Source organism: Paroedura picta, chromosome 5 (assembly GCF_049243985.1).
Source record: "Paroedura picta isolate Pp20150507F chromosome 5, Ppicta_v3.0, whole genome shotgun sequence".
Classification (NCBI taxonomy): Eukaryota; Metazoa; Chordata; class Lepidosauria; order Squamata; family Gekkonidae; genus Paroedura; species Paroedura picta.
This window is the reverse complement of record NC_135373.1, coordinates 98,868,144-98,893,159: the sequence shown is the minus strand read 5'-3', so window position 1 is coordinate 98,893,159 and position 25,016 is coordinate 98,868,144. Positions and strand designations below refer to the sequence as shown.

The 25,016-nt window shown below is 44.7% G+C and overlaps 2 protein-coding genes across 5 annotated transcripts in view; one reads left to right on the top strand and one right to left on the bottom strand.

Annotated features, from left to right (window-relative positions):
- L3MBTL2 (L3MBTL histone methyl-lysine binding protein 2) overlaps positions 1-10,526 on the top strand; it is a 30,424-nt gene extending 19,898 nt beyond the window's left edge. For 2 of the 3 annotated variants that reach the window (XM_077339386.1, XM_077339388.1), the window contains 7 exons: positions 1,947-2,051; positions 2,579-2,726; positions 4,457-4,539; positions 5,389-5,623; positions 7,143-7,208; positions 7,685-7,807; positions 9,589-10,526. In XM_077339386.1, coding sequence (XP_077195501.1) covers positions 1,947-2,051; positions 2,579-2,726; positions 4,457-4,539; positions 5,389-5,623; positions 7,143-7,208; positions 7,685-7,807; positions 9,589-9,872 — 1,044 coding nt within the window. In that variant the 3' untranslated portion in view covers positions 9,873-10,526. The remainder of the gene's footprint in view (positions 1-1,946; positions 2,052-2,578; positions 2,727-4,456; positions 4,540-5,388; positions 5,624-7,142; positions 7,209-7,684; positions 7,808-9,588) is intronic. The other variant, XM_077339387.1, reaches the window with a different exon arrangement.
- A 3,364-nt stretch (positions 10,527-13,890) lies between these two features.
- CHADL (chondroadherin like) lies at positions 13,891-24,734 on the bottom strand. Of its 2 annotated transcripts, none has more exons than XM_077339383.1 (5): positions 24,634-24,734; positions 21,757-21,924; positions 19,116-20,786; positions 18,430-18,596; positions 13,891-16,011 (listed from the first exon to the last, which is right to left on the bottom strand). In XM_077339383.1, the coding sequence occupies exons 2-5, from the start codon at positions 21,910-21,912 to the stop codon at positions 15,786-15,788; spliced, it is 2,220 nt and encodes a 739-aa protein (XP_077195498.1). In that variant the 5' UTR covers positions 21,913-21,924; positions 24,634-24,734; the 3' UTR covers positions 13,891-15,785. The 2 variants fall into 2 exon arrangements, with proteins under 2 accessions (XP_077195498.1, XP_077195496.1); XM_077339381.1 differs by having other exon boundaries at positions 24,566-24,730.
- Positions 24,735-25,016: the final 282 nt, after the last annotated feature.

Sequence of the window (25,016 nt, the reverse complement as noted above, 5' to 3'; positions counted from 1 at the left end):
AGAAAATTTTCTGTTTTCTGTTTTAAAGATTTGTTGATTTTACTAGATTAATAATAATGAATGAATGGGATGCAAGTGCCAATACAACGCTAAGCAAGATTGGTAGTTTCAAAATTGTAATGTTTTCTAGCTGGTTGTCCCTAGGCTTTGTGTGTGAGAACATGTTTTATTGCTTTGTAGTACATGAATGGAGGGAGAAGAGGGGAATGAAGTCATAGACATATATGAATTAAAAGATGAATTCTGCTGTGCATGTTCAGGTGAAATCAAGACAAGTTAAAACTGATGCTTATCTGTCTTTTCTCACATGATGGAAACTATTTTGTAATCGCCAATCTGATCCAAAACTATCAGATGATGCTACACGCTGATAAAACCAAGGTGCCCCAGTAGCTCCCATGTTGAAATAGATGAGTGGCCAACAGTGTCTGATGGGTTTGTTGAAATTAGTGTCAACAACATTCAGTACATTAGGTATTTTTCTTAAAATTATGGTGGAATATTGCATAAATGGCATATTGTCTTCAGTGCTTACAAGTATTATTCCACTAAAAATAAGTTTCAACATAAAACTTTGAATTTTTAAACCAGTGATTCCCAAACTTTTTTGGGCTGCCCCCTTGACTCCCAGGGCACATCCCTAGTGTGTGTGTGTCCCCACCATATGAACGTACATTTCTTTCATGGTGTTAAGTCTACTGCAGATTCAAAACATACTATATTGCCTACACTTCCATTTTGGTGGTTGTGCAGTGGCTGTATTTTAGTCTGGGAAAAAATGTTCTTTATAAAAGTCATTCGTATAAAAGTCATTTGGATCATTGGGGTGAAAGACAGATGGGGAAAGAAAGAGACAGAAACAAAATGAAGCAAGCAGTGGAAAATCCCATGGCTAGGAGTAAGCAGGAAAACCAGCCTCCCAATGATGAAGACATTTGGGGAAGGGTTGCCAACCCTGGGTTAAGAAATCCCTGGAGATCTGGGGTGGAGCCTGGGAAGGACAGAGTCTGAGGAGGGGAAGGAGCTCAGCTCAGCTATATGATCCCATCCAGCCCACTTTCTGAAGCTGTTGTTTCCTTCAGGAAGCTAAGCAGGGGAGAGACCAGGGAAGTCCAGGGTTGCTACTACCCAGAGACTAGCAGTGGCAAGCCACCTTGGGACATCTCTTGCTAGGAAAACAGAGCCAAAACAGGAAGAGTCAGGCTGCTGCCCCCCTACTGCCCCCCAAATTCCTCACTGGCTCCATGGATCCTTCTACCACCCATGAGGGGGGGCATCCTTGTTGGGAACCCCTAATTTAAAACATGCATGGTCTTTTAATCCACTTCCCAAAAGCAGAAACACTAGAATGTGATATAAATTTTCATCTCTCATTCCTTTCTACCTTTCCCTCACCCCCCTTCTTCTCTTCTCCTGGCAGCTTCTCTATGTTTCTTCTTTCCAATCCACCCATCTGCCTTTTCCTATTCTTTCTTCAGCTTCTCTTTCCTTGTTCTTTTCCTCTTTCCATTTTCTTTATTTCAAGTCCCCTCCCCCCATTTTAACTGACAAAAACCTGAAGTGTGGAAAGTTTGACAATACTGTTGTGGTTGTCAATCAAGTCCCCAAAATGGCCACAAATCTCAGAATGGAGCCTTGTGAGATCTCAAGAGGGCATTCATCACTAGGCTGCAAATGTTGCTTCTGTTGTTCTAGGTATTCGTTTTTTGTGTTTTAATATTTCAGATTTTTCTGCAAACTTGGGGCTTCCCTGAGGTTTATAGGAAAATATTCCTTGTCTGTCCCTGGTCCCTGTGTGGATTCTTTAAAAACCCAATCTCTAGGGCCTAGTTCAGAATTAGGTACAATGTTCAGTATTAATGATTAAGCATTTGGCATGTTTATCGTGTTTGCCCTTGCAACCATGCTGTGTAATAATGTACTAGACTGACCACAATCTGTTCCAGGTGCGTGCTGTCTATCCAGAGGGTGGTTGGTTTGAAGAGGGCATGAAACTGGAAGCTATTGACCCTTTGAATCTGGGCAACATTTGTGTGGCTACCATCCGCAAGGTATGCAGGCTAGAATCAAGCAGGAGCTCCGCCCTCTTCCGTACACAACCTTTGAAGGCCAGGAGAGTCAGGTTTTAGAGAAATGACAAAACTGGAATGACAGGAGGGTGGCTTTGATTTTACACTAGGGGGTACCTCCTGGTCCAGATTCCATTGTCTGCAACCTGCTACTTGTATCAAGCAGGAATCTGCAGATCATCTTCCCTAAACAGGTGGTGTAGAGCCTAGTATTATGCTCTTTTGGTATCATAGAACTCTTCTGTTAGACATTTAGAAGATTGCCTTGGTATGCATTTTTGGAATGCATTACAGTTACAGGATATTGACATGTGCTTTCTGTATCTGAGCATACTTCTGTATTAACCTGCCTTGGCTTTCCTTGTGGAAGAAAGGCCAAGTAAGAGAATAAACAAGGCCACATAAGGCCACTAGTAAGGAAACTGCTACCATGAAATATTTTGTGGGGAGGCTGTTGGGGCTGAAGCCTTGGATGCCAATTTTTCTTCTCATCCTTGGGCTGCTTTTAGGTCCTCTTGGATGGCTATCTGATGATTGGCATAGATGGCACGGCCTCAGAGGATGGCTCTGACTGGTTTTGCTACCATGCTTCCCTACACTCCATTTTCCCTGCTGGTTTCTGTAAGAAGAACAGCATTGTACTGATTCCTCCAAAAGGTGAGACAACTCAAACTCATTTATTTTACTTTTCCAACTTTGTCACAGAAGCAAAGAGAACCCTGCCCTCTCCTCACTACTCCTGTAGGAAAGGAAACACTGCCGGAGCTGGATTGTAACCAGAAACTCCAGATTTGTTTGTGACAGCTATCAAGACAGTGCTCATAGTCACTAAAGGGCACATTTTGGTTGTTGCCTTGTTTCTAGTGCATAAACTATTGGAAGATTCCTAATCTGAAATAAAGATGGAGTTTGGTTTCTCTCCTGCTGCCTGCAGAATTTAATTAAACAAGAATCCACACAGGGACCAGGGACAGAAATTGGCATTTCCCTGGGCATACAAGAAAGAGCCACAAGAGCCATGCACCAACACATTCCCTTCTGCCCACCCACTCACAATCTGCCTAAGTTCTCAGAATCAGCATTTCTGTCAAATGGCTATACAGCCTTTGCTTAAAAACTTCCAAAGAAGGAGAATTCACCACCTCACAAGGAAGTCTGTTTCACTGAGGAACTGCTGTCAGGAACTTTCTCCAGATGTTAAGCCTAAAATTCCTTTGAATTAGTTTCAACCCATTGGTTCTGGCTGTATCCTCTGGAACAGCAGAAAGCAACTCTGCTCAATCCTCTCTATGACATCTTTTCAGGTACTTTCAGGTACTCTTAGTCATCTTCTCTCAAGGCTAAACAGACTGAACTCCTTCAACCTTTCCTCATATGACTTGGTCTCCAAACCACTCATCTTTGTTGTCCTCTTCTGGACACACTTCAGTTTGTCTACATCCTTCTGCAATTGTGGTGCCTAAAACAGAACACAGTACTCTAAGCGAGGTCTAACCAGAGCAGAGTAAATCGGTACCATCATCTCATGTGATCTGGACACGATACTCCATTTGATACAGCCCAAAATCCCATTTGCCATTTGAGCCACCAAGTCATACTGCTAACTTGTGTTCAGCATCTGGTCTACTAAGACCCCCTAGATCCTTTTCACACATACTACTGCAAGTCTCCCATATCCTATAACGATGAATTTGATTTTTCCTACCTAAATGCATTTATCATACTGTAATTCATTTAAAAAATTAGCCCAGTTTTCCAGTCTGTCAGGATCATAATGTATCCTGATTCTGTCTCCTGGTGTGTTTGCTACCCCTCCCAGTTTAGTATCATCTGCAAATTTAATTACCCCTCTGTTGCTTCATCCAAATAATTTATAAATATGTTGAATAACACAGTGCCCAGGTCAGATCCCTGAGGCTCTCCACTCTTCACTCCTCTGCAAGAGGATGGTGAACCATTAAAAGCACCCTTTGGGTACAATCTGTCAACCAGTTCTCGATCCACCTAACTAATAGGATCCATACTACATTTTACCAACTTGCCAATATAATGTGGAACCATATCAAAAGCTCTACTGAAATCAAGGGAAACTATATCCACAATGTTCTCCTGATCCAGCAAGGTAGTAACTTTCTCAAAAAAAGCAATAAGGTTAGTCTGACATGACTTCTTCACCACCTCTTAAGTCTTACATTGTATTGTTTCTACTAAAAACAAAAACATTTGACGCATCAGCTGTCGTGGTGCCTCTTTTTGACCTATACCCCATGTATTCTCATCGTACATTTTCCCAATATTTTTGTTCTTGTTGTTCTAGTGCTCCCGAAGGCTTTCTCTCAAAGACACTATTTTATGCTACTAACAACTGAATTTTTATATTGTTTCAGGATATGATGCCAAGACCTTCAGCTGGGCAAGTTACCTAGAAAAGACCAAGTCCAAGGCAGCACCGACACGCCTGTTCAATATGGTGAGTGCCACATGGGTGGATATTGTCGTAACAGCACTTTTCCTTTGTTTTTTTTCCAGTGGCTGTGTTGGTGAGGAGAATTTGCTGCATTGGAAATCCTGCTACATACATGGATAGAGTGGATACTTTGATAGTCTGCATTTCTGGTGCCCCTATTCCATCATACCTCTAAAGAAAGAATGAAAGAGGAGCAATTTGAAGGGATATGGCGCACCTTGCCTAAGTGGGACGGCTCAAATATTTGGGCCATTTTAGTTTAGAGCAGGGCTTCCCAACCAGGGCTCCCTGAAATCCTGGGATTCTGAGAGCTTACCAGCCTTTCCTTATATCCTGCCCTAGTGAATGCTGGCACAAGCTATTCCTGGCATTGCTTTGAAAACAGGAAGATGGTTGCTTCCATTGACTTTGGGGGGTACTATTATCGCATGATTACAGTGCCTGGGAGAGGGGGTGAAGCCTGGACACTTACTCCTGTCTCCTTTCTCTCCCCCCAGTCCTCCTCAGGCATGGCAGGGAGGGGTGGCCAGTCCAGTTCCAGGGCTCCTTGAAGCCTGAAAAATATTTCGGGGGCTTCTCCACAGCCAAAAGGTTGAAAAAGTCTGATACATAGAGAAAAATCCTTTTGTTTTCTGTTTCCTCATAGGGAAGGCGCTCCAACCCCTTGACTCGCTTGCTTGTGTTTTCCTGCTATATCTTATCTCTTCTGAAGTAGGATGGCAGAACTGTACACAATATACAAAGTGCAGGCACACCATATTGTATATAATCCTTTCCTAATAACCTTCCTTATTAAAACTGACTGCACTACATAATCAAGTCTCCACACTGGAGGTATTTCTTGCTTTGCAGGATTGCCCAAACCATGGCTTCAAGGTAGGCACCAAGCTAGAAGCAGTAGATTTGATGGAACCCAGGCTTATCTGTGTGGCCACGGTGAAGCGGGTGATCTATCGGCTTCTCAGAATCCACTTTGATGGCTGGGACAGTGAATATGACCAGTGGGTGGACTGCGAGTCTCCGGATATCTACCCTGTGGGTTGGTGTGAACTCATAGGTTACCAGCTGCAGCCACCGGTGGTCCCAGGTAAGGGAAAGATGGCTTTGCTCCCGTCTCCACTGGCTTATTTCAACAGGTGCTTCGGTGGTGAGCTGGCCTGTTGCTCTTTCATGTGTGAGGAAAAAAATCTTGAATTTATTTGCAGAGAAAACCAGAACGTGCTATGGGCTAGGACCCTGGCAGGGGCTAATGAGGAACTGAAATTAAGATGTACCAGCAGAGCTGGATTTAAGACACAAATTTAAGTAAGCTACAGCTCGGGACCTAAGGTTATGAGCGGTTTCTCAATATGAAAACTCCCCCTAAAATTATTAAATGATTCCTTTTTGGTAGTACTATAGCTTAAGGCCTTAGCACAGGGGTAGTCAAACTGTGGCCCTCCAGATGTCCATGGACTACAATTCCCATGAGCCCCTGCCAGCATTCGCTGGCAGGGGCTCCTGGGAATTGTAGTCCATGAACATCTGGAGGGCCACAGTTTGACTTACCCCTGCCTTAGCATGTCTTTGGTTTGCTCTTGTTTCCTGTGGGGATCTCTAGTAGATGCAACCTTAGTCAGTTTTCCCAGGTCTTCCTTGGCATCCCAAGTCATGTGGAGCGTCTCTTCAGGTGTTGCTCTCTTCTATAATCAGCAGGGGTCAGTGTGGCTGCATCTTGGCCAGTACTTCCTGTAAGCTTCCTACTTCCTTGTCTTGTTCATTCTCCATGACGCCAAGGAATGTAGCAGCTAATGCAGAATTTAATGATCTGCTTCTTAACTCTAAAAATGTTTCCGACTCTCATATTTGAAAAGGACATGTAAAACATCTTCCATCTCCTGAAAATAGTTCTGCTGTTGAGGATGAAGTTTTGGCTATGAATTCTAAGGGGCATTTAGAAGGTTATTTAGTAGACTCCGCTGCTACAAAACAAGAGCACCCACTTGCCAGCTCCTTGCAAGCATCCAGCCTGCTCACACCAAATAACGGTGGCCTTTGGATTATACTCCTTTATTTGTTCAGACTTTTACAATCTCACTCCAAGTTATGCTCTATCTTTGTGGCTTTTCGTTGCAAAACAAAGTTAATATAGTAACAAAGTTAACATATGTGGTCCCAGAATAAATTTGGAAGCATGTTTGGAAAGCAATAGAATCATTATTTTGACTGACCCACAACTTTCCTGCTCCCCAACACAAAAAATCCTTGCCTGCTTAAACCAGGAACTAATCTTGAAGCTTCTTGCCTGGAGACTACTTCATACTTAGCTACTGCTTAATGGCTGTATTTATAGCTTTAATTAGGATCTTCTGCTCAATGCTGGCTTCAGGTGTGAACTTACAGGTAAATATAAACAATCTAGAGCTTTTGGCATTATGGATCTCTGAATGGCTTAGAATCCTCTTTATTGATCTGGTAGTTGCATTGATCTGTTATAGGGATTAGTTCTGGTTATTGGCTAATTAGATGTACTGTTTTAAATTTGTATCACCTGTGTAATGTGTCTTCAGCCTTTTGTGGGGAATTGTCGGATAAAAATTATGAATCTTCTCTTTTCTTGGTGACAGAGCCCGTGTCACCAGCACCCGCCAAGGAAGTGCCAAAGAAGAAGCGGAAGCCGTATGGGAAGAAAAGTAAGTGATAATTAAACTATTTTGTGTGTGGCATATTCAGACATAGGTCTAGCACATGTTTTTCTATTTCAGTATTAGGCAAAAAATATGCTTCCAAACCCCACATAAATGCTAACTCCACTCTCTCATAATCGTAGTGTCTTAGTATGGCTCTGTACCACAGCCAGTCTAACAATGGCCAACACAGCCAGTCTAACAATGGCTAACAAAGGGGTTGCAGTAGCGCAAAAGAGAATTTCTATTTTAAATGAGCCACCAGGGAAGGGTGGGATAATATGCAGGAAGCCCAAGTTGAGATCTATTCTCTACTCTGTAGCCACAGTAACAGGAGCCCTCTCCTGTGGCTGAAAGTGGTACAGCCCAGATACAAGCTCAGCTGCCATCAGCATTCTGTGCTCCTGGGAGGAAGGGCAGCAAATGATGGCAACAATAAGGTGAGTCTGGTTTTCCTAACACTTTCCTCTTGTGTTCCAAAGGGAAAAAAATGACTGCTAAAGCCCGTTCCCTGAAGCAAGCAGCAAAGAAACTGGCAGCTCCAAAACCAAAGAAAGGCAGGCATGTGGGCAGTGATGACTCACTGAAACCAGCTCCTGATGAAGGTAAGTGGGGGGAGGGATATAGCTGGGCCATGAGGGAGAGCTGGGCAAGGGAAGAGTACCATTAACGGAGTGGAGGATCTGTGAGTGTCCCCCAAACCTTGGAAGAAGGAATGACCCTTGTTTACTGAAAAAAATGATGCCATTTATTGGTTCTAGCAGTCCAAAACAGGGTTCAGTGCCCAAATCCCAGATCCTGCCATGAGGTAAATGAAGTATATTTTCCCTTCAGAGTACAGTAACATATAATAATATGTAATTTTGTCTTCTCTGTGAACTAGAGCCATTTTGGTGTAGTGGTGTAGTGGTTAGGAGCATGGCATGCCAGGTTCGGTTCTGCACTCCCCCACATGCAGCCAGCTGGGTGACCTTGGGCTTGCCACAGCGCTGATAAAGCTGGGCTCTCTCAGCCTCACCCATCCCACAGGGTGTCTGTTGTGGGGAGAGGAATGGGAAGGTGACTGTAAGCCGTTTTGAACCATCTTTAAGTAGAGAAAAGCGGCATATAAGAACCAACTCTTCTTCTTCTTCTAAATCCTGGTAACAAATTGGAATACAATGATCCATTCTCAGCTACATCTTCTTGAACTATGTGGGTGTGTTTTGGTAGTAGTAGTTCCCATACATTTTTACAAACTAGAGTGGGCAAATGATGGACGGCCTCGTGTCTGAAGGGCCTCGTGTCTTCATTTGGGTTGTGCCTGCACCCATGTCTTAGCAGCCAAGAAGAACTGATTGTATATTTTAAAGAGAAATTATTATGGGTAGTATAACTCATGCCATTTGTTCTTTTGCTGTACCATAAATACAAAGATAGCTTTCTTCCACTATGCAAATTGTGTGGTGCGGTTAGTTCACCCTGTATATAACTGCCCAAACCACACTTTGCAATTTATGTAGACATGCATCTATATTCAACTTGTAGGCACTGCCTAAGTGATGTTTACGTTATGCTGTCTTAGCAGTAAGAAGTTCCATGTATATCCCTGTAGCTGCCAAGCATTGAAAAGGGATTTCTAGAACATTTCCAAGTTTTTTTTCTTACAGAGCCACAAAGGCTGACAGTTTACTCAATTTCATTAAAATGAGCTCAGTATTCCATAGCAAGCATTGAATTCTGCATATTCTAATAAATTGTGGTCACATTCCAGAGTACCATAGCTAGAGATCTTATCCTTATTTGAGAGCGAGTTTGGTGTGGTGATTGTGACAGCCTCTAATCTGGAGAACCAGGTTCGGTTTGCCACTCCTCCACATGCAGCCAGCCTTGGGCCACTTACAGTTCTCTCAGAGCTCTCTCAGCCACACAAGGTGCCTATTGTAGGAAGAGGAAGGGTTGGCGATTGTAAGCCACTTTGACACACCTTCGGACAGTAAAGCAAGGTAAAAAAGCTCTTATTATTCCTTTTCTGCTGATATTGGGAGGAAGGCGTTTACTGATACCTAGGAAAACTGGTGTTACTTAGTACGCATCACAGAATGAAATCTTACTTGCAGTGTTGATTCTGCTTGCTACAAAACTCTGAAAACTCTCCTTTTAAAAAACAATAAACTTCTAACCCTTTTGACAAAAGGAAACACCGAAAAGCTGGTCCATCACCATTTCCCTTTATAACAAATGCATTATTTTTGTCGTATTCAGCACAGAATAGCACACAGTACGAATTCAGTTTTAGTGGCATATTATTGTGTGTCTCTTGCCAACCACTCTGTGTTGTCTGGCTGAGGGAATGACTGAGGCGAAGTCCAGTGATGGGAATGTCTCCTTCTCTTCTCTTTCACAGCAGTTGTTGCTGTGCAGGTAAAAGAAGAAGTTTTTGACGACTCAGGGACAGCTTCTGAAGCGCCACAACTTCCAATACCAATCAGCTGTGTAAAAGGTGAGGACATGGAGCCAGAGGTCCCAAGGAGTCCTGCGCTAACTGGTTCCTTAAAAGACGAGGACATGGAATCAGAAGCTCCGTTAAGCGCCGTATTGAGCAGTTCCATCAAAGATGAGGAAATGGAAGAGGAAGCCCCGAAGAGTCCTGTGCTGATTGGCTGCCTGAAGGATGAGGATGTGGACTAAACTTCTAGGGCAGCAAAGAGACTTTGTTATCTTGCACAGTATTCTTATGAATGACAGAATGGCTCACTAGGCTTGTTTGAGGACTTGGGATGAGGAGCAGATTTTACGAAGTTGTAATTTGTAGAAAATGGCCATTTTTCACCCCAAAAATGCTCTTGGAAAATAGACTTAATCATACTGGGTAGAAATGCAAACCTGTGCTGCTTTTCTAAGCACTATAGCAGGAACAGAAGACGAATTTCTCCACTTAGCATCTTTTCCCTCCCTTCAAGTGGTCAAATTGATCCTGTGCATAGATAAGCCATGGCTATTCTGTGCTATGGAGGGGGAAACACTACACGTCTTGCTTCTGTTCTCCATGTTACCTTTGTCACTTTCTGTATTGTGTTGTCAGCTTTTGTTTATTGCTTGCTTGCCATTGGACTGAGAGGACACGCTTCTGCCAGTAAAATTCCTTGTAAAGCCCACCCCTCAGACACAAACAAAAATGTCCCATTCTCTTATTCCATGCTCAGCATGGTTAGTCAAGTTGTTGAAGCAAGAGGCTTTTACTAATCAACTAATCTTCAAGGCATGAGGATTTTAAAGAGAAAAGGCTACTTCTGGACTGCAAAGAAAAGCTGCTCAAAAAATAAAGTTGGGGTTTCAAACCTGTTTTCGTCCTGGACTTTTCTGCATTTCTGATTGGGCAAGGGGGGCAGCATGCTGGTATGTCACTCCTATGGGGTAGAGACAGGTATGGCTTAATTCCCCTCTCATTCATTGTTTACTTTGGCACCAAGCAAAACCCCATACCTGTAACATCTTCTCAGTACCACAAAGCAGCACATCACTCTGAGCTGTCATTGCTCATGAGACTGGGCGCCTTGTTCATCAGAGTTGCAGGTGTTGCCTGCAGCCAGGGGAAAGGAGAGTGGGATTGACAGGGAAGAGGCTTTTCTTCTCCTTTTTCCCTGTCCATGCACCTGGAGAAGGGGGGCGGGGATAGCCAGGGAAGACGCTTCGTTTCCCTTTCCCGGATGCTATGAGCTGCAGCCAGCAGAAAGGTGGGGGTGAATTGCCACCAGGAAGACACTTTGCCCCTTCCATTTAAGCCTTTCTTTCTGTTTGCTGCAGCTTTTGCCAGGAACCAGAAACCAGGGCCTAAATCCCCTACTGTTGCTTCCTGTGAAAAGCCTCAAGGAGCTAATAGCAAAGTTTAAATGAGGCTGAGCTAAGCTTTCCTTCTCTGTTTCTCCTGGCTGCTTCACAAACTGCCACAGAGATCCATAAATTGTGCAAAAATTTATGATGAGCTTAGGTTTGTCAGCTGGTTCGAGTCCATCCCTAATATTAAGGGGTTTTCCCAATGTGTACCACTCCTTTACACTTAGATGTGCCTAAGCAGAAGGCAGAACCATCACTCTGTGCGTAATTGTGGCAGTCTCAGCAAAAGTCACAATTTCTGATGTTAGATGGATGTTAGACTACATGGAATTAGAGCAGCCTTTCTCACTTTTTTTACTGTTGAGAAACCTTGCTTCAGGCTTCAAGAAACCCCAGAAGTGGCACGATCTTGTAAAATATGGTTGGGGAAGCACAGCTGTGAACTAGGGTTGTGTGCTTCAGCTGCCGAAGCGGCTGTTCCATGGCGCTGACTGCTTTGGGCTGGAACGGCCACTTCGGCAGCCGAAGTGCACAACCCTATGTGAACATGCCTGCCCGGGGCCCCTCCCCTTCCCACCCCCTCCAGGCCCATCATAGAGTTCTAGACCTGATAAATGTTTAGCAAATGTAAAAAATATATTAAAAATTAACTAACTCCCACCCAATCACGAAACCTTTCCAGGGCCATTCACGAAACCCTGGTTGAGAAAGCCTGAGTTAGTCTGAAATTCATTTTGTTCAAAGATGGAAGCTGTAACTAGGCTGATTCATGACCCAAAAGGTACTAGATTAACAAGCCAAGATAGTGCAAAATGGAGTGATTGGCATTCAGTGACAATTTAGATATAGTAGACACAATGGACTCTGGGGAATGGTGGAGGACAGGAAAGCCTGGAGAATCATTGTCTATGGGGTCGCGATGGGTCAGACATGACTTCTCACCTAACAACAACAGACACATCAGAAACATTCTGTAATGGGTGGAATCTATGGAGTACTAGGTATGAGCTCTGTAGGTAGGACATAGAGGGACAGGTTTGTTGGTGGTGTTGCTTTGTCTCTCAAAGACATCATGGAATCAAATCAGTTACAAAACATGGGGAATTAACTCCCCAACAGAACTGCAATGGGTGCAGAGTTACAGTGGGTTTCTCAATAACTGTCTCTATGTTCAATGCAGTCAAAAAAGTTGGGAATTCAACCCCCTTTCTCCAGATTAGAGTCCACTGCTTTAACTTGCTACACCATGCTGCTAAATGTGCATTGACTGAAGTTGCACCCGTGGCTCTTACATATCAGCTTTATTAGTCATAACATAAAGGGTAGCAGAATTACATAAACTAAGAACAGGCATACTGGTAAAGGTTCTACACTTACTTAGTACACATAGGGAACAGGGCTACATCAATGTGATGTTTTTATTTTGATTTCAGTGTGGTTCCCAGATTTTGTTTCCAGTCATGTGTATAACTCATTGGTTTGATGAGATATGAAATCTGTCCCAGTCTTGTAGCAGCTACCTATTTCCTTGTTCGTCCAGTACCCAGAATGATTGGTAGGGGTTTTATCAATGGGAGCTAATTTCCTGATCGATGGCAATCTGTGTGCTTGCATGTTTTAGCCATCAGTCTGTAGAAGATTACACATTTCTATATGGAGGGAGGGCTGTGAAGTGCACCACTGTGGTGAATGGGATCTGAGACTCTCATGCATATTCCTGTAGAAAGCTGGAGATGCAAGTAATCATAGATTTGGAAGGGACTTCCAGGATCATTGAACCCACTGCAGAATTCAGGAAGTTCACAACTACCATCCCACCCACAGTAATCCCCAATTCCATGCCTAGATGATGCTTCTCCCCCCCCACCACCACCACTATTTTTTTGTTTACACGCACAAAATCCCTAGCCAGTGTGGCCTGGAGGAAATGTAAGGATCTAGTTACTACAGTAAATCACACACAAAAATAAGAACAGCTAAATACTGCCAAGTTCCCTTTGTTTTGCCTAGCTAGTGCTGTATCGGATCGTTGTTCTTGCAGTTAGGTTCACTTCTGATGAGCAGAACTGGGAGAAAACAATGCTTCAAGCAATGCAACCTAAAAGAAGATGAGGGAGGGGAAACTTTGTCCCCCTCTTTGGTCTGCACAGTTTTTGGGGGGGATTTTATAAATAGTTGTTCACTCCCACTTAATGTGAATTTTATGCAGGTGTTCCTGCCATCGTAGCAGGTTTGGTCCTATTGAGAGAAATACAGTTGTTGTTTTTTTTGTGGAGGGGGGGAGAATACAATTCAAGTCTAATAGCACCATAGACACCAACACGTTTTTCTAAATATAAGCTTATGTGAATCAAAACACTGGCTGATATGAGTGGGGGGAAGGGCTTAAGCAGAGAAAAAACTGATAGTTGAGTGAAAATCGGAAAACAAAAAGGACTTTGTGGCACCATAAAGACTAGCGTTTAATGAAACAAGCCTTTTGCGGCCTTAGAGCCAGCTCTGGTGGATGGAGGGAATTTGGGTTGTGAGACAGAAGGGCTACCCCAGCATATAAATCATGTGTGAGATTTCAAGCTGTGAGATTCCTGCCAATAATGTATTTTCTGTGAATGCTCCTTTGTGTGGTCAGGGGTCTGTGTGAAGTACATCTTGTATCATCCTTGATCTTAACTTTTCTAGTTGATTATTTCTTTTTTCTGCAGAGTGGAGGCATTTCCCTAACATGGCTGAAATAGGTGCAAGCCACTTGGAAGCTGACCTGGCAAATAACTTAGCAGCCGTTGTGAAGGTAAATCCATCAGACGCTCCCTCCATAAGCCATTTTGCCAGGGGGCAAAAGAGAGTGGCCAGTGGAACATTTGCAAAAGGGGGTTGGTTATGTTTGAAATCCTTAAAATAAATAGCTTCGTTTACTCTGAGTGGATAACTAATGAAAGGATTTCACAGCTGCATGGCTGATATTTAAGGCAAACCTTGTGCCAAGGACCCTGGGCTTAATACTTGTGCTTAATATGGGCTCATCCAGTATCCTGTTTAAAAACCCTCTTTGTCACTTCCCTGGGGTACATTGTCTGACCATTCTTGCATTGAGGAAGTGTTGCCTGATGCACAGCTTTAGGCTTCTGTCCTGTTTAGAAGTAATTATCCTTTGAAATTCTCAAGGTGTGCCTAAACAGAGTTAGGGTGAGGATATTTTTCTGCTTTGTAATAAAACTGTACCTAGTTGATTTCTTTGTTATTCCCTCAATTGCCCTACTACACTATTGTGTGCGTTCTCGTTTGTTGGAGAGTCTTAGGATATTTCAAATAACTATCACACTGTCTCCTCATTTCTCCTGAGTTCAGTATGCAAGGATGCTTTCAGGCATTCCTAAGAACCTTAAGAAAAGCATTGTTGGAGCGGAGCAGAGGTCTACCTTGTTTATCAGATATATCTATTATGTCCATTAGACTTGCCTCCCTTAGATTTCGCACTGAAGACGTCATGGAAGTGTATGAGGCAATTTGGCCTAGCGGAGGGCAATATGATCCTGGTGGGATTTTCATCTCCCATCATTTGAAACCTCAATGAAAATTGCCTTTTCTCGTGCTTTCTGTATTGTGACAAGAGGCCTGTGCATTACCCTCTCCAGCTGGGAACGGCTTGAAACAGCCTGCTGGCATCATTCCAGAAACCAGGCATGTGAGGGACAAATTGCTAGGCAATTTTCTGCCACTGCACGGAGCAACCACCGTGCAGGGCTTGTTTCAAGTGGCTTCCACTGGGCTGCTGTAATTCTTGGAAGAGGTGCCAATTCCCATCAAGTCACAGCAACACCAAAGCAAGAGATGTTCAGAGGTGTTTTGCCACTGCCTGCTTCTGCACAGCGACTGGATTGTCTTGATCAGGGGTGGGCCAACTGTGGCCCTCCAGATGTCCATGGACTACAATTCCCATGACCGCCTGCCACCATTTGCTGGGAATGGGAATTGTAGTCCATGGACATCTGGAGGGGCACAGTTGGCCCACCCCTGGCCTTGATGGTCGCTTACCTAAGAACAAACTGACCCTGCTTAGCTTCCAAGATCAGGCTGTCCTGGGCCATCCGGATCAGGATGCTGTGGTTCTTAAACTATCACAAATGACACATTAGGTACCGCAAGGCATTCTTAGTGTTGCTAGTGAAAAATTCTTAAGACAGTGGCATGAACGATGCTAGATGTGTGTTCCTGGCATTCTTTCTGTCATTTCAGTGCCTGAAATCCACTTATAGAAGCCCTGGTCTAGAACAGTTGTACTACAGGGGCTGGAAGGCACACCAAAGTTTGCAAGGGCGAATTGTAGAGCGCTCGGGGGTGGGGGTGGGCTCGGGCTCTTTGTATACACAAGAAGGCTGCTTCCTCCTCAGTAAGTCTGTCCAGTGAGACCTGGCTCTGTAGTGAAATCTCTGGTATCAGACGAGCTCAGTAAGATCTGAGTGGTCCTTGCACTTCTCGGTGACTAGCAAAGTAATTTTTTTGCAAAATAAGTAAATCTGCTTAATTTTCATGTTTTACAGAACTCAGCTGTTCTTGATAGTTAATGTGTACACAGAAAAGTCTTCGCTCTCTTATCTACCTACACCAAAGTATTAACATCACCTAATAATCGGTCTGCTTTCTCTCTCTCATGTGCGCTCTTATTGTTGCCTTAGGATGGGTTTTGGATGCATACACTGTAACCATTTTTCCTAACATCTGAGAAGATCAGAAGCATATCTGTAGTAGCAGCAGTCCCTCTTCCCTTTTTCATGCTTTGCTCTTCTTACTTCTCTTGATTTGGACATTTCCAGACGACCGCTTCCTATTATGGCGCTTTCCAGCCCTAGCTTTAGTTGAGCTGGTTCTCTTGGCCTTCTTGGTACCCCATCCTGGGCAGCTTTGAAAGTTGGTTACGAGTTTCACCTTTTGGCCACGGACATCTGCTGGGGAGGAACAAGTGGCTCCTACTCTCAGGTTCAGCTTGTCAAGCCACCTGGGGGAAAAAGGGTGGTGAGGGATGATAATCTGACTGCTGTATCTTCACAAATTCAGTCACCCAGCTAGAGTACATTTCTATAAAATTATTGGGGGTCGTATGTTGGACCCTGGAGGACCGTTCATTAGGGTGCAGCAGATAGCTGGGTAAAAAAGCTCCCTGACCACGAGGCTTCCAAAGACTTACTATGTCACCATCAGCAGGTGTGGAACACAAGCCGATTGGCTAGCTCGACCAATGACCCATCTGCAGTGTTTCTCAAGGGTTACGTCTCCCTTACTTAACATAGCTTTTGTCTTGTCAGAGGCTGCAGAATTTGTGACCTACTTAGTTTTTTAAAAACTTTAAACACGAAGCACTTTTGCCCAAAGCAACTTGGTATCAAGATGTGCTTGTTAGATGCTGAGCCAGGGCTTTTAGTCCACTACTCTTTGCAATAAGCAAGGAACATGATCAAATACTTTTATTATTATTATTATTATTATTATTATTTAATTTCTAGACCGCCCTTCTCCCAATAGGTCTCAGGGCGGTTTACAACATAAATAGTTAAAATACAATAAAATCCCCATAAAAACCCCAATTAAAAGTTACATATAACATAACATATAGCGGCGGTGGTCACAATTCTGATCTTAGTTCAGCCTGGTGGAGAGAATAATGTTCAGAAGAGGGTGGCACCAATACAATAGATCTAACCATGATCTCGGTGTTAGAGATCTCAATATTGGAGGGGATCCTCTGATGGGTTAGTGGGAGAGCTGCCCTGGCCTCAACCATATGCCTGGCGGAAGAGCTCCGTCTTACAGGCCCTGCGGAAAGCTGGTAGATCCTGCAGGGCCCTTAGCTCTTCTGGGAGCTCGTTCCACCAGGTTGGGGCCAGGACTGAAAAGGCCCTGGCCCGGGTCGAGGCCAGGCGCACATCCCGTGGGCCCGGGACAACCAGTAAATTCATACCCGCAGAGCGGAGTGCCCTGCGGGGGGCATAAGCAACCAAGCGGTCCCGCAGGTAGATGGGACCCAGACCGCGTATAGCCTTAAAGGTCAATACCAATACCTTGAATCTGATTCGGAAACAGACTGGTAACCAGTGCAGATGACGAAGCACCGGCTGAATGTGGGCCCTCAAAGGTGTTCTAGTGAGGACCCTGGCAGCCGCATTTTGGACCAGCTGTAACTTCCGAGTCAAAGACAAGGGAAGGCCCGCGTAGAGCGAGTTACAGAAGTCTAATCTGGAAGTGACCGTTGCATGGATCACTGTGGCCAGGTGTTCCGAGGACAGGTAGGGCGCTAGTAGCCGGGCTTGGCGAAGATGGAAAAATGCTGTCCGAGCTACATTGGTGACCTGAGCCTCCATAGAGAGGGAGGCATCAAATGTCACTCCCAAATTCCTGGCAACTGGTGCAGGTGTTAATTGCACCCCGTTCAGGCATGGGAGGCGCGCTTCCTGGTCCTGCCCTCTTCTGCCCAGCCACAGGACCTCCGTCTTGGAGGGGTTGAGTTTCAGGCGACTCTGCCTGAGCCATCCAGCTACCGCTTCCAAACAGCTGGCAAATGTAATGAACCTTACATTTCTTTTTTGGCAGAGCCAATCATTTTCAGTGCAATCTTAAGCAACAAGATGCACCCTCTTAAACCCATTGAAGTATATGTGCTTAGAAGAGTGTTTAGAATTATGCTGTTTGTAGCAGTATCGTGTAACAGGTGCACCCAGAATTTCTTGAAATACCTCTGACCACTGCAGCATAACTCTTAGATTACAGCTACAACTGTAAACTTCAAATTGCAATTTTTGGGGGCAGGAGCCTGTTATGCTATCAAGTAGTGATCCCTAAAAGAGTGTCCATTAATGGGTTTTCTGACACCTTTTTGCGTCTTCAAAAACCATCTGTTTCCCAAAGCAAAGGCCTGATTCCAGTTTCTTTCTGCCAGAAGTGCTAAAGAAGGAGCCAGAAGGCTTTACCTTTGTGCCTGTGGGAAGCACCTGTTTAGAAACAACTGCATTTATCACAGGGGAGGATACTTGGGCTGCAACCACCTGACCATCTGTGATTGGATCCAGAACTCCAAGGCCGTCATTTTTGTGATTGTCTCCCCTGGAAGTGATTTGTGGTGATGCCCCCTCCCCTGTTCTCAAATGTCCGAGAGAGCCTCCAGGCTCAACGGGGATCGTAACGCCCTACTAACAATGCTTCATGAAGCTTGATGGTGCTGTATAAATAATCAGAATTTGACATTGTGACTCGAGGCAATACACAACAGCTGTGCCAATAGCTGCTTTGCTAAGATTGCCTGTCAGTCTGCTGGTGTGACTAGACGGTGTTTCTATTATGCTGCATAAGACAATGATTCAGTTCTGCCATTTCTTGCTATGCTGCAACACCAGGGCGTGGCACGTGGGAATCATAAACTCACTTGCGTAGTGGGAGGAGTTGGCAGTCACAGTAAAATGGGATCTCACTCAGATTGATGACCTCCAGGGCTGTGATGCTGTGCAGGCTGGGTAAGTTGTGCATTTTGTTCTTTTCCAGGTGCAGGCTTTTTAACTTTGGGCTCAACCCAGTAAAGGCATGGAAAGAAACCTGTGAACATAGCAGAGGTTAGGTGTGAACAACAAAAGTGACAACTGCAGTGAAGAATATATTAACTATCCTTATGACATAGAGATTTAAGTTCTCCAGATGTCCAGATCTCCCTTATTCATCACCGGGTCTCATTTCAGGCTTAATGCCAAGTCGTGCGCTCCCGTGCTCTAGCCTCTCCTTGTGCAATCCAATTCAGTTTGTGACTTCAATTTCAGTCTATTACACCCTAGCCAGAAAACTATAGCTTACAGTTGTCCTTCCAACTCCATGATTGCAACCCTGGTTTGGAGGGAAAGCAAAAGCCACAGTTTAGCTGTCTTTACTAATTCCCAGTTAATGACAAACTTAAATCAAAGTATGGTTTGTAGGAAAAGTAAAATTTATATCATGTTTTTACATTAACTAGTTTTGCATAACTGCAGCCCTGGCTAAAATTAATATGCAACATGGCAGAAATTAGCATTGATAGAACAGATCCAGAAGAGGAAGTTAATCCTTACTCCCTGCAGAACTAACCTCTTCTAGCCCCATGTTGTCCAGGTACAAGTGCTGCAAGGATCTTGCAACTGGAAGGAAGGCTCCATCCCCAATATGCTTTATGGGATTCTTGGACAACTTCAGTTCAATAAGGTTGGGCAGTTCTCTAAGAGACCTGGTGGGTACTTCTTGCAAAAAGTTCTCATCTAAGTGCAGCTTCTCCAGCATCCGGGCATCACGCAGAGCTTTGGGGGCCACATGTGTGATACGGTTTCCTGTCAGATACAGCCCTTGTAGCTTCTCCATCCCTTCCAGATCTTTATCTGATAGTTGACTGATGGAGTTGTGTTGCAAATGGAGGGAAAAGAGGTTGGGCAAGAGGCTGAAGGCACCCTTCGGCATTTGGGTGAACCCATTATGGTCCAGGTAGAGATAAGCCAGCTGGGTATTTCCTTCAAAAACATCAGCATCTATCGAAGTGATGCTGTTGTTGGACAAGTAAAGGTAGACCAGATTTTTCAGGTTATGGAAAGCACCAGGCTGCAGTGCAGCTATCTTGCAGTTCTGCAAGTGGAGGGATGTTAGGTTTTTCAAGCCAGGGAAGGAGCCTTTTGGTATGGAATGGAACTCATTGTGGCGCAAGTCCAGGAGCTGGGTGTTGCTAGGAAACCCTTTGGGGATACTCTGCATCCGTCTGCTCTCACAGTTTGCATGGTGGAAGTCAGGTGAACAGGTACATCCTCCTGGGCACTTTGGAGTATCTTCCTCTAGCTCCCTGGTAAGCGTGGGCAGGCTGGCAAGGAGCTCCTCTTCAAAGCCTTGACCACTACACTTCATATCTCTTGTCCTCAGTGACTCCAGCTGCTGTCCTCTGAGAGCAGCAGGGCCAGCACATGCCACATCCAAATGAATTCTGGCTTTTTCTACCCACTCTTTGAAGGGGCGCATGTTGCAGGTACAAAGCACAGGATTCCCTGTTAAGTTGATTTTTTTTAGCTGGGCCATTTCTCTCAGGGGATGCAGCATAAACAGCTGGTTGTTGTGGAAGTCAATGGTGTGCAATAGAGGGCTTCTGACAAAAGCTCTGTGTGACACATCTTGAAGGGCCATGTTGTCCAAGAACAGCTGCTTCAGCGAAGCCATCTCGATGGCCTCCTCACCAACATAGGTGATAGGATTGTGTCCTATCTCCAGCCGGTTTGTGCCTGAGAGCCTAGACAGTGCCTCAGTGGGTAGGAACTGCAATTCATTGTAGTCCAAGCTCAGCCTCCTAAGGGCTGGTAATCCCCCAAAGGCCTCGTTGGCAATCACATGGAGTGTGTTATGGGACAAGCGGATCCACTTAATCACCTGAAGGCCTTGAAAAACCATATCTGGCAGATAAACCAGGGAGTTCCTAGCCAAGTTAAGAAAGCTAAGGAAGCCTAGTTGTCCAAAAGCCCCTGGCTTTATTTCTTCAATGCGATTATTTTCTAAGATCAGTTGCTGAAGAGAGGAGAGGCCATCCAGGGCCTCTTGATAGAGGAAGGCTATATTGTTGGAAGCCAAGTTGAGGTAGACCAGCCGCCCTAAACCCCTGAAAGCTCCTTCTTCAACGCTTTCTATCTGGCTCTTCTGAAGATTCAGGTGTGTGAGATAGGGGATGGGAAGGAAAGTTCCTGCAGGGATGACTTTGATTTCATTGCCCCGGAGGTCCAGTTTCTGAGTGACCTATAAATTATGAAAACATTATTAAGCACAGATTTGACAATGAAGGGTGCTGTTTGCTCTTCTGCAGAGCAGTGTAGAATTTTGGCCCCAGTATTCTCTAGCAGTTCCCTAGAGTCAAGTAAGAATCTGAACATTCTGCCCTCAAAATATCTAGACCTCAGAAGAAGGAAAGCTCAAATCTGCCTCCAGGAACTGAATATTCTACATTGAGGGCAGTGTCATTATATTTGAAGGTATGTAATACTATGTGGAATGTTTGTGAGTTTACACCGATTCCATTTCAGACATATCAAGTGAATATGAATCAAGATACTCCTTTCCTTCAGCTTCTTTCAGTCATCGATTATACATTCAGAAGGAGGAAAGGGAGACTCAGAAACCCCTCAGGCATGGCTGGATTCAAATCTGCTAAGAATATTCCCCACAAAAAATAACTATCCTTAATACTGTTTTGTTTCCCATGAGTTGCTTTGGGAGCCAATTATGGCTAAAAAGAGGGATAAAATGCACCCATAAAAACTGCAGCATAAGAAAACAAGTCCGGCGTAGAGTTACCATGTCCCCACAGCAGGGGATGTTTGATAGGGTGGCCAGATCTAGGCAGGGAAATTCCTAGAGATTAGGGCAGGGGTGGGCCAACTGTGGTCCTCCAGATGCCTATGGACTGCAATTCCCTTGAGCCCCTGGCAGGGGCTTATGGGAATTACAGTCCATGGACATCTGGAGGGCCACAGCTTGCCCACCCCTGGATCAGGGGATGGAGCCTGGGGATGACAGGGACCTCTGTGGGGTACAATGCCATGCAGTCCACTCTATGTTTTCTTCAGAGGATGTTGTCTCTCGTCTGGAGACGAACTATAATTCCAGAGGATCCCCAAGTGCCATCTGAAGGCTTGCCTCCCTAGCCCCCCTTCTTAGAAATATTCTTCCCATCATCTTGCCCTTTCCTTACTGCTCCACGTAGACTGACCTGAGGGATGTTAACAGGAACTTCTGTTAGGTTCTTCTTTAAGCATGAGACCTGACGCTTGATGCCATCACAGATACAGATTTGTGGGCAGCGTTCAGCAGTCACCTTCCCCACCCAGAGAGTGGATGTCAGGAGAAGGCCCAGACAGGCCCACATCTTGTGAAACGGCTGGAAAAAAGTGGAAAGCAAAGGCAGACGGTTAGATGATACATTTCTGCTGTATATTAAAGGCTGGGGCTAAGCTATATGGCAAGAGGTTACAGCAAACGTCCATTTTTGCAGCTTCATATTAGCACACCTTAACCCTGAACTGCTGTTGGAAAGGCAGCATGAAAAAGGAAGATTTAAGAAACAGAAAGAAGACAGGGATTAGCGCTGCCCCCCCCCCCACAAGTGATTGGTATTTGGGCAGACTTCCTTAGCGTCTGCTACAACAATCAAAAGAGAAGGGAGGGGGGAGTTTTTATGATTTTAGATATAACGCTAAAAGAACACAAAAGCTGCAGTGACCAAAGGACCAAAGAAGCCCCAGAAGCAATTAGTATTGCTTTTGAAAGTTCAGCTTGGATTATGAGACCAGTTGTATGTCTTCCCAACCCACCTGTTTCACATGCTAAAATAATTGCAGTAAAAGAGCCAAGGACGCTATAGAGGGTCTGCTGCCACCGCAAAGTGTCCTGCTGTATCAGCATTTCATCCAGAGAAAAGGACGTGCAGTAATGGGTTTAAACTACAAGTACAACGATATAGGCTAGATATCAGGAAAAAAATTTTCACAGTCAGAGTAGTTCAGCAGTGGAATAGGCTGCCTAAGGAGGTGGTGAGCTCCCCTTCACTGGCAGTCTTCAAGCAAAGGCTGGAGACACACTTTTCTTGGATGCTTTAGGATGCTTTGGGCTGATCCTGCGTTGAGCAGGGGGTTGGACTAGATGGCCTGTATGGCCCCTTCCAACTCTATGATTCTATGATCAACAGAACAATGTTGGAGTCCAGTGGCACCTTTAACCCAGCAAAGTTTGATTCTGGGTATAAGGTTTTGTGTGCATTGCTGTACAGACACTGTGTACACCAAGGGGGTGAACTAGTTTCTTCCCTGTAGGCCTTTACAAAACCCTTTTGTAACTAGCAAGGGTAATGTCTGTTTGACATACATGCTCTGCACTGGCCCCGCCACACATGCTGCCCTCTTGGACTCGAGCTAGCAGCAGGAAACAGCATATCTTGGAGAGGCCAGTATGACTATTTCCAGCTTATTATTGATGTGAGATCATCTACTGGTGTGCCCCCTCAAACGGATGTAACTATGGACATGACATCCGTAGTCCTGCCCCCGGGGACCACACCAGTAGATGGAGAGCCAAGGTGGCCTCGAAGAGCAAGTGGTTGGCAAGGCCCAGAGCTGAGCCCCATTCGCCACACTGCTGCCGCCTGCCCTCCGAGACCGCCCCTATCCTCGGGAGAGTGTGGATGGGGGAGGAGGCGGAGGCACTGCAGCGGGTGGGGCCTGGTGCCCGGATTCGCCAGCCATTGCTCCGGTCATTATACGAGATGCCTCCACATAACAGCCGAGAATCCGGTTGCCGCCTCTTATTTTTGAATTACCATCAGCCTCTTGTGTGCCATTATCAAACCAGGCATAAGAAGGATTTTAGTCTCTCCGCTTGGTTCCCTAGACTGGGTCAGCTTTTACTAATGCACATTCAAATTAAATGGAAAAAGGGGCTACTCAGGTTAAAAGAAGGAAAGCCTGTGAGGGAGGGCAAAATCATCAGAGCTCCCAATGCCTGTTTCATAGCAAGGATTATTCTATCTTTGTCAGTCTAAGCATAATGCAGGTTTTAGGCTGCTGGTATACCTGACAGTTCAATGGCATTGGTCTGTTTTTATGAGGTATTTTATTAGGCTACCTAGAGCAGGACTTTAGAGAAGACAGATCCATTTTCTAAATAAATAGATACAAAATGTCAGTCCCTTTCCCCATAGCCCCCTGCTTGGGATTTGCATTTTTCACTGCACCTAACTTTTAATTGAACAACCTGCTGTAACGTCATGATCTTTTCTCCTCTTGGTATTTTCTAATTCAGAACCCATCGGGCTGCACCCCTGGAATGTCCCAACAGAGTTGACAATCCTAAATACTGAGCTATTTGTAACACGTAGTTCTATGATTCCACCCACCCCCCTCCAACTTTTAACAGATGGAAGCCATATGGGGTGTGGTACAGTGTTAAAATTGCTATCCCCAAATGGCTTTTACACATGCTAAGGGGAAGAATACAAACACTAAGACATTTCCTCCTGAAGGATAGCCTTGGAGAGGTGATTTTTAGTGGACAAATAGCAAGAGAGTTCAATAGCCTCTCTTACCAGCACCACTCTCCCCCTTTAAATCCCAGCCTGAATGGCTGTGTGGACTAGCCCTCAATAACTTAATCTGTTTGCAGTGACTGAGGTATCTTTCGGCGAATGAGAGGCATAAATTCCTTTGAGTGTCTTCAGCCCGTTTAGGACCCTTCAAGAATTAAGATTACAATGCAAGATGCCGAATAACTCTCTATGCTTCCGAGTGAGCCTGAGCCCCAATAACTTATTTTATAGCATAAACATAACCGATATAGTTAGTTCCTACTTTTGTGAAATGGACAGACTCTCCGTACCAAATGTGGCATCCTAACTGTCGCCAGCCATCCGAGAGTGCCCCTTTCCGAGGATGAAAGCAATTTAGAGTAACTCTCAACCACAACTGTGCAGTCTCTCTGCTGAACTAGTCACAGGGATGTACCCTTCCCCCAGGTACCCAACCACTTACCTTGTCCCTTGCTCTGGCTCAGTTAAAACTGGGAACAGTGAAGAAAAACTTATGTGAAAAACCTTCACCTAATAACTGTTCAGAATCCTGTGGATTTTCTTGGTATGTGCCTGTGTGTGGTGGAAAGAGATGAATGGACTGTTGTTCGGCTTTCTCAGTGGTGTTTTCCTCTCCTCTGCCTGCTCCCCCCCACCTTCCGCACACACACACACGCTAGCACAGCCAGAGACAAGGCAAATACCAGAAAAAGGGAATGCCATTTCATTTTAATCAGTAAAATGCCAGTTTAAACTATGAGGGAGCATAAGAGTTATCAACGTATACTAATGTTTTAAATATATAAATTCAAATGATTTAAAGACATCCACATGACTTTGAGAGATACTTTTACATATCTACATTGTTTCCACACATACTTCTCTGTAGAAATCAATAGGAAGTTGCATGTAGC

Excerpts from the sequence above, each read along its gene's own strand:
- CHADL (XM_077339383.1), bottom strand. The coding sequence starts at position 21,912 with ATGTGGGCCTGTCTGGGCCTTCTCCTGACATCCACTCTCTGGGTGGGG. Across the intron at positions 20,787-21,756 it reads TTCCTGTTAACATCCCTCAG|GTCACTCAGAAACTGGACCT; the intron begins GTCAGTCTACGT and ends CATAATTTATAG. Across the intron at positions 18,597-19,115 it reads ACAACATGGGGCTAGAAGAG|GTTTCTTTCCATGCCTTTAC; the intron begins GTTAGTTCTGCA and ends CTATGTTCACAG.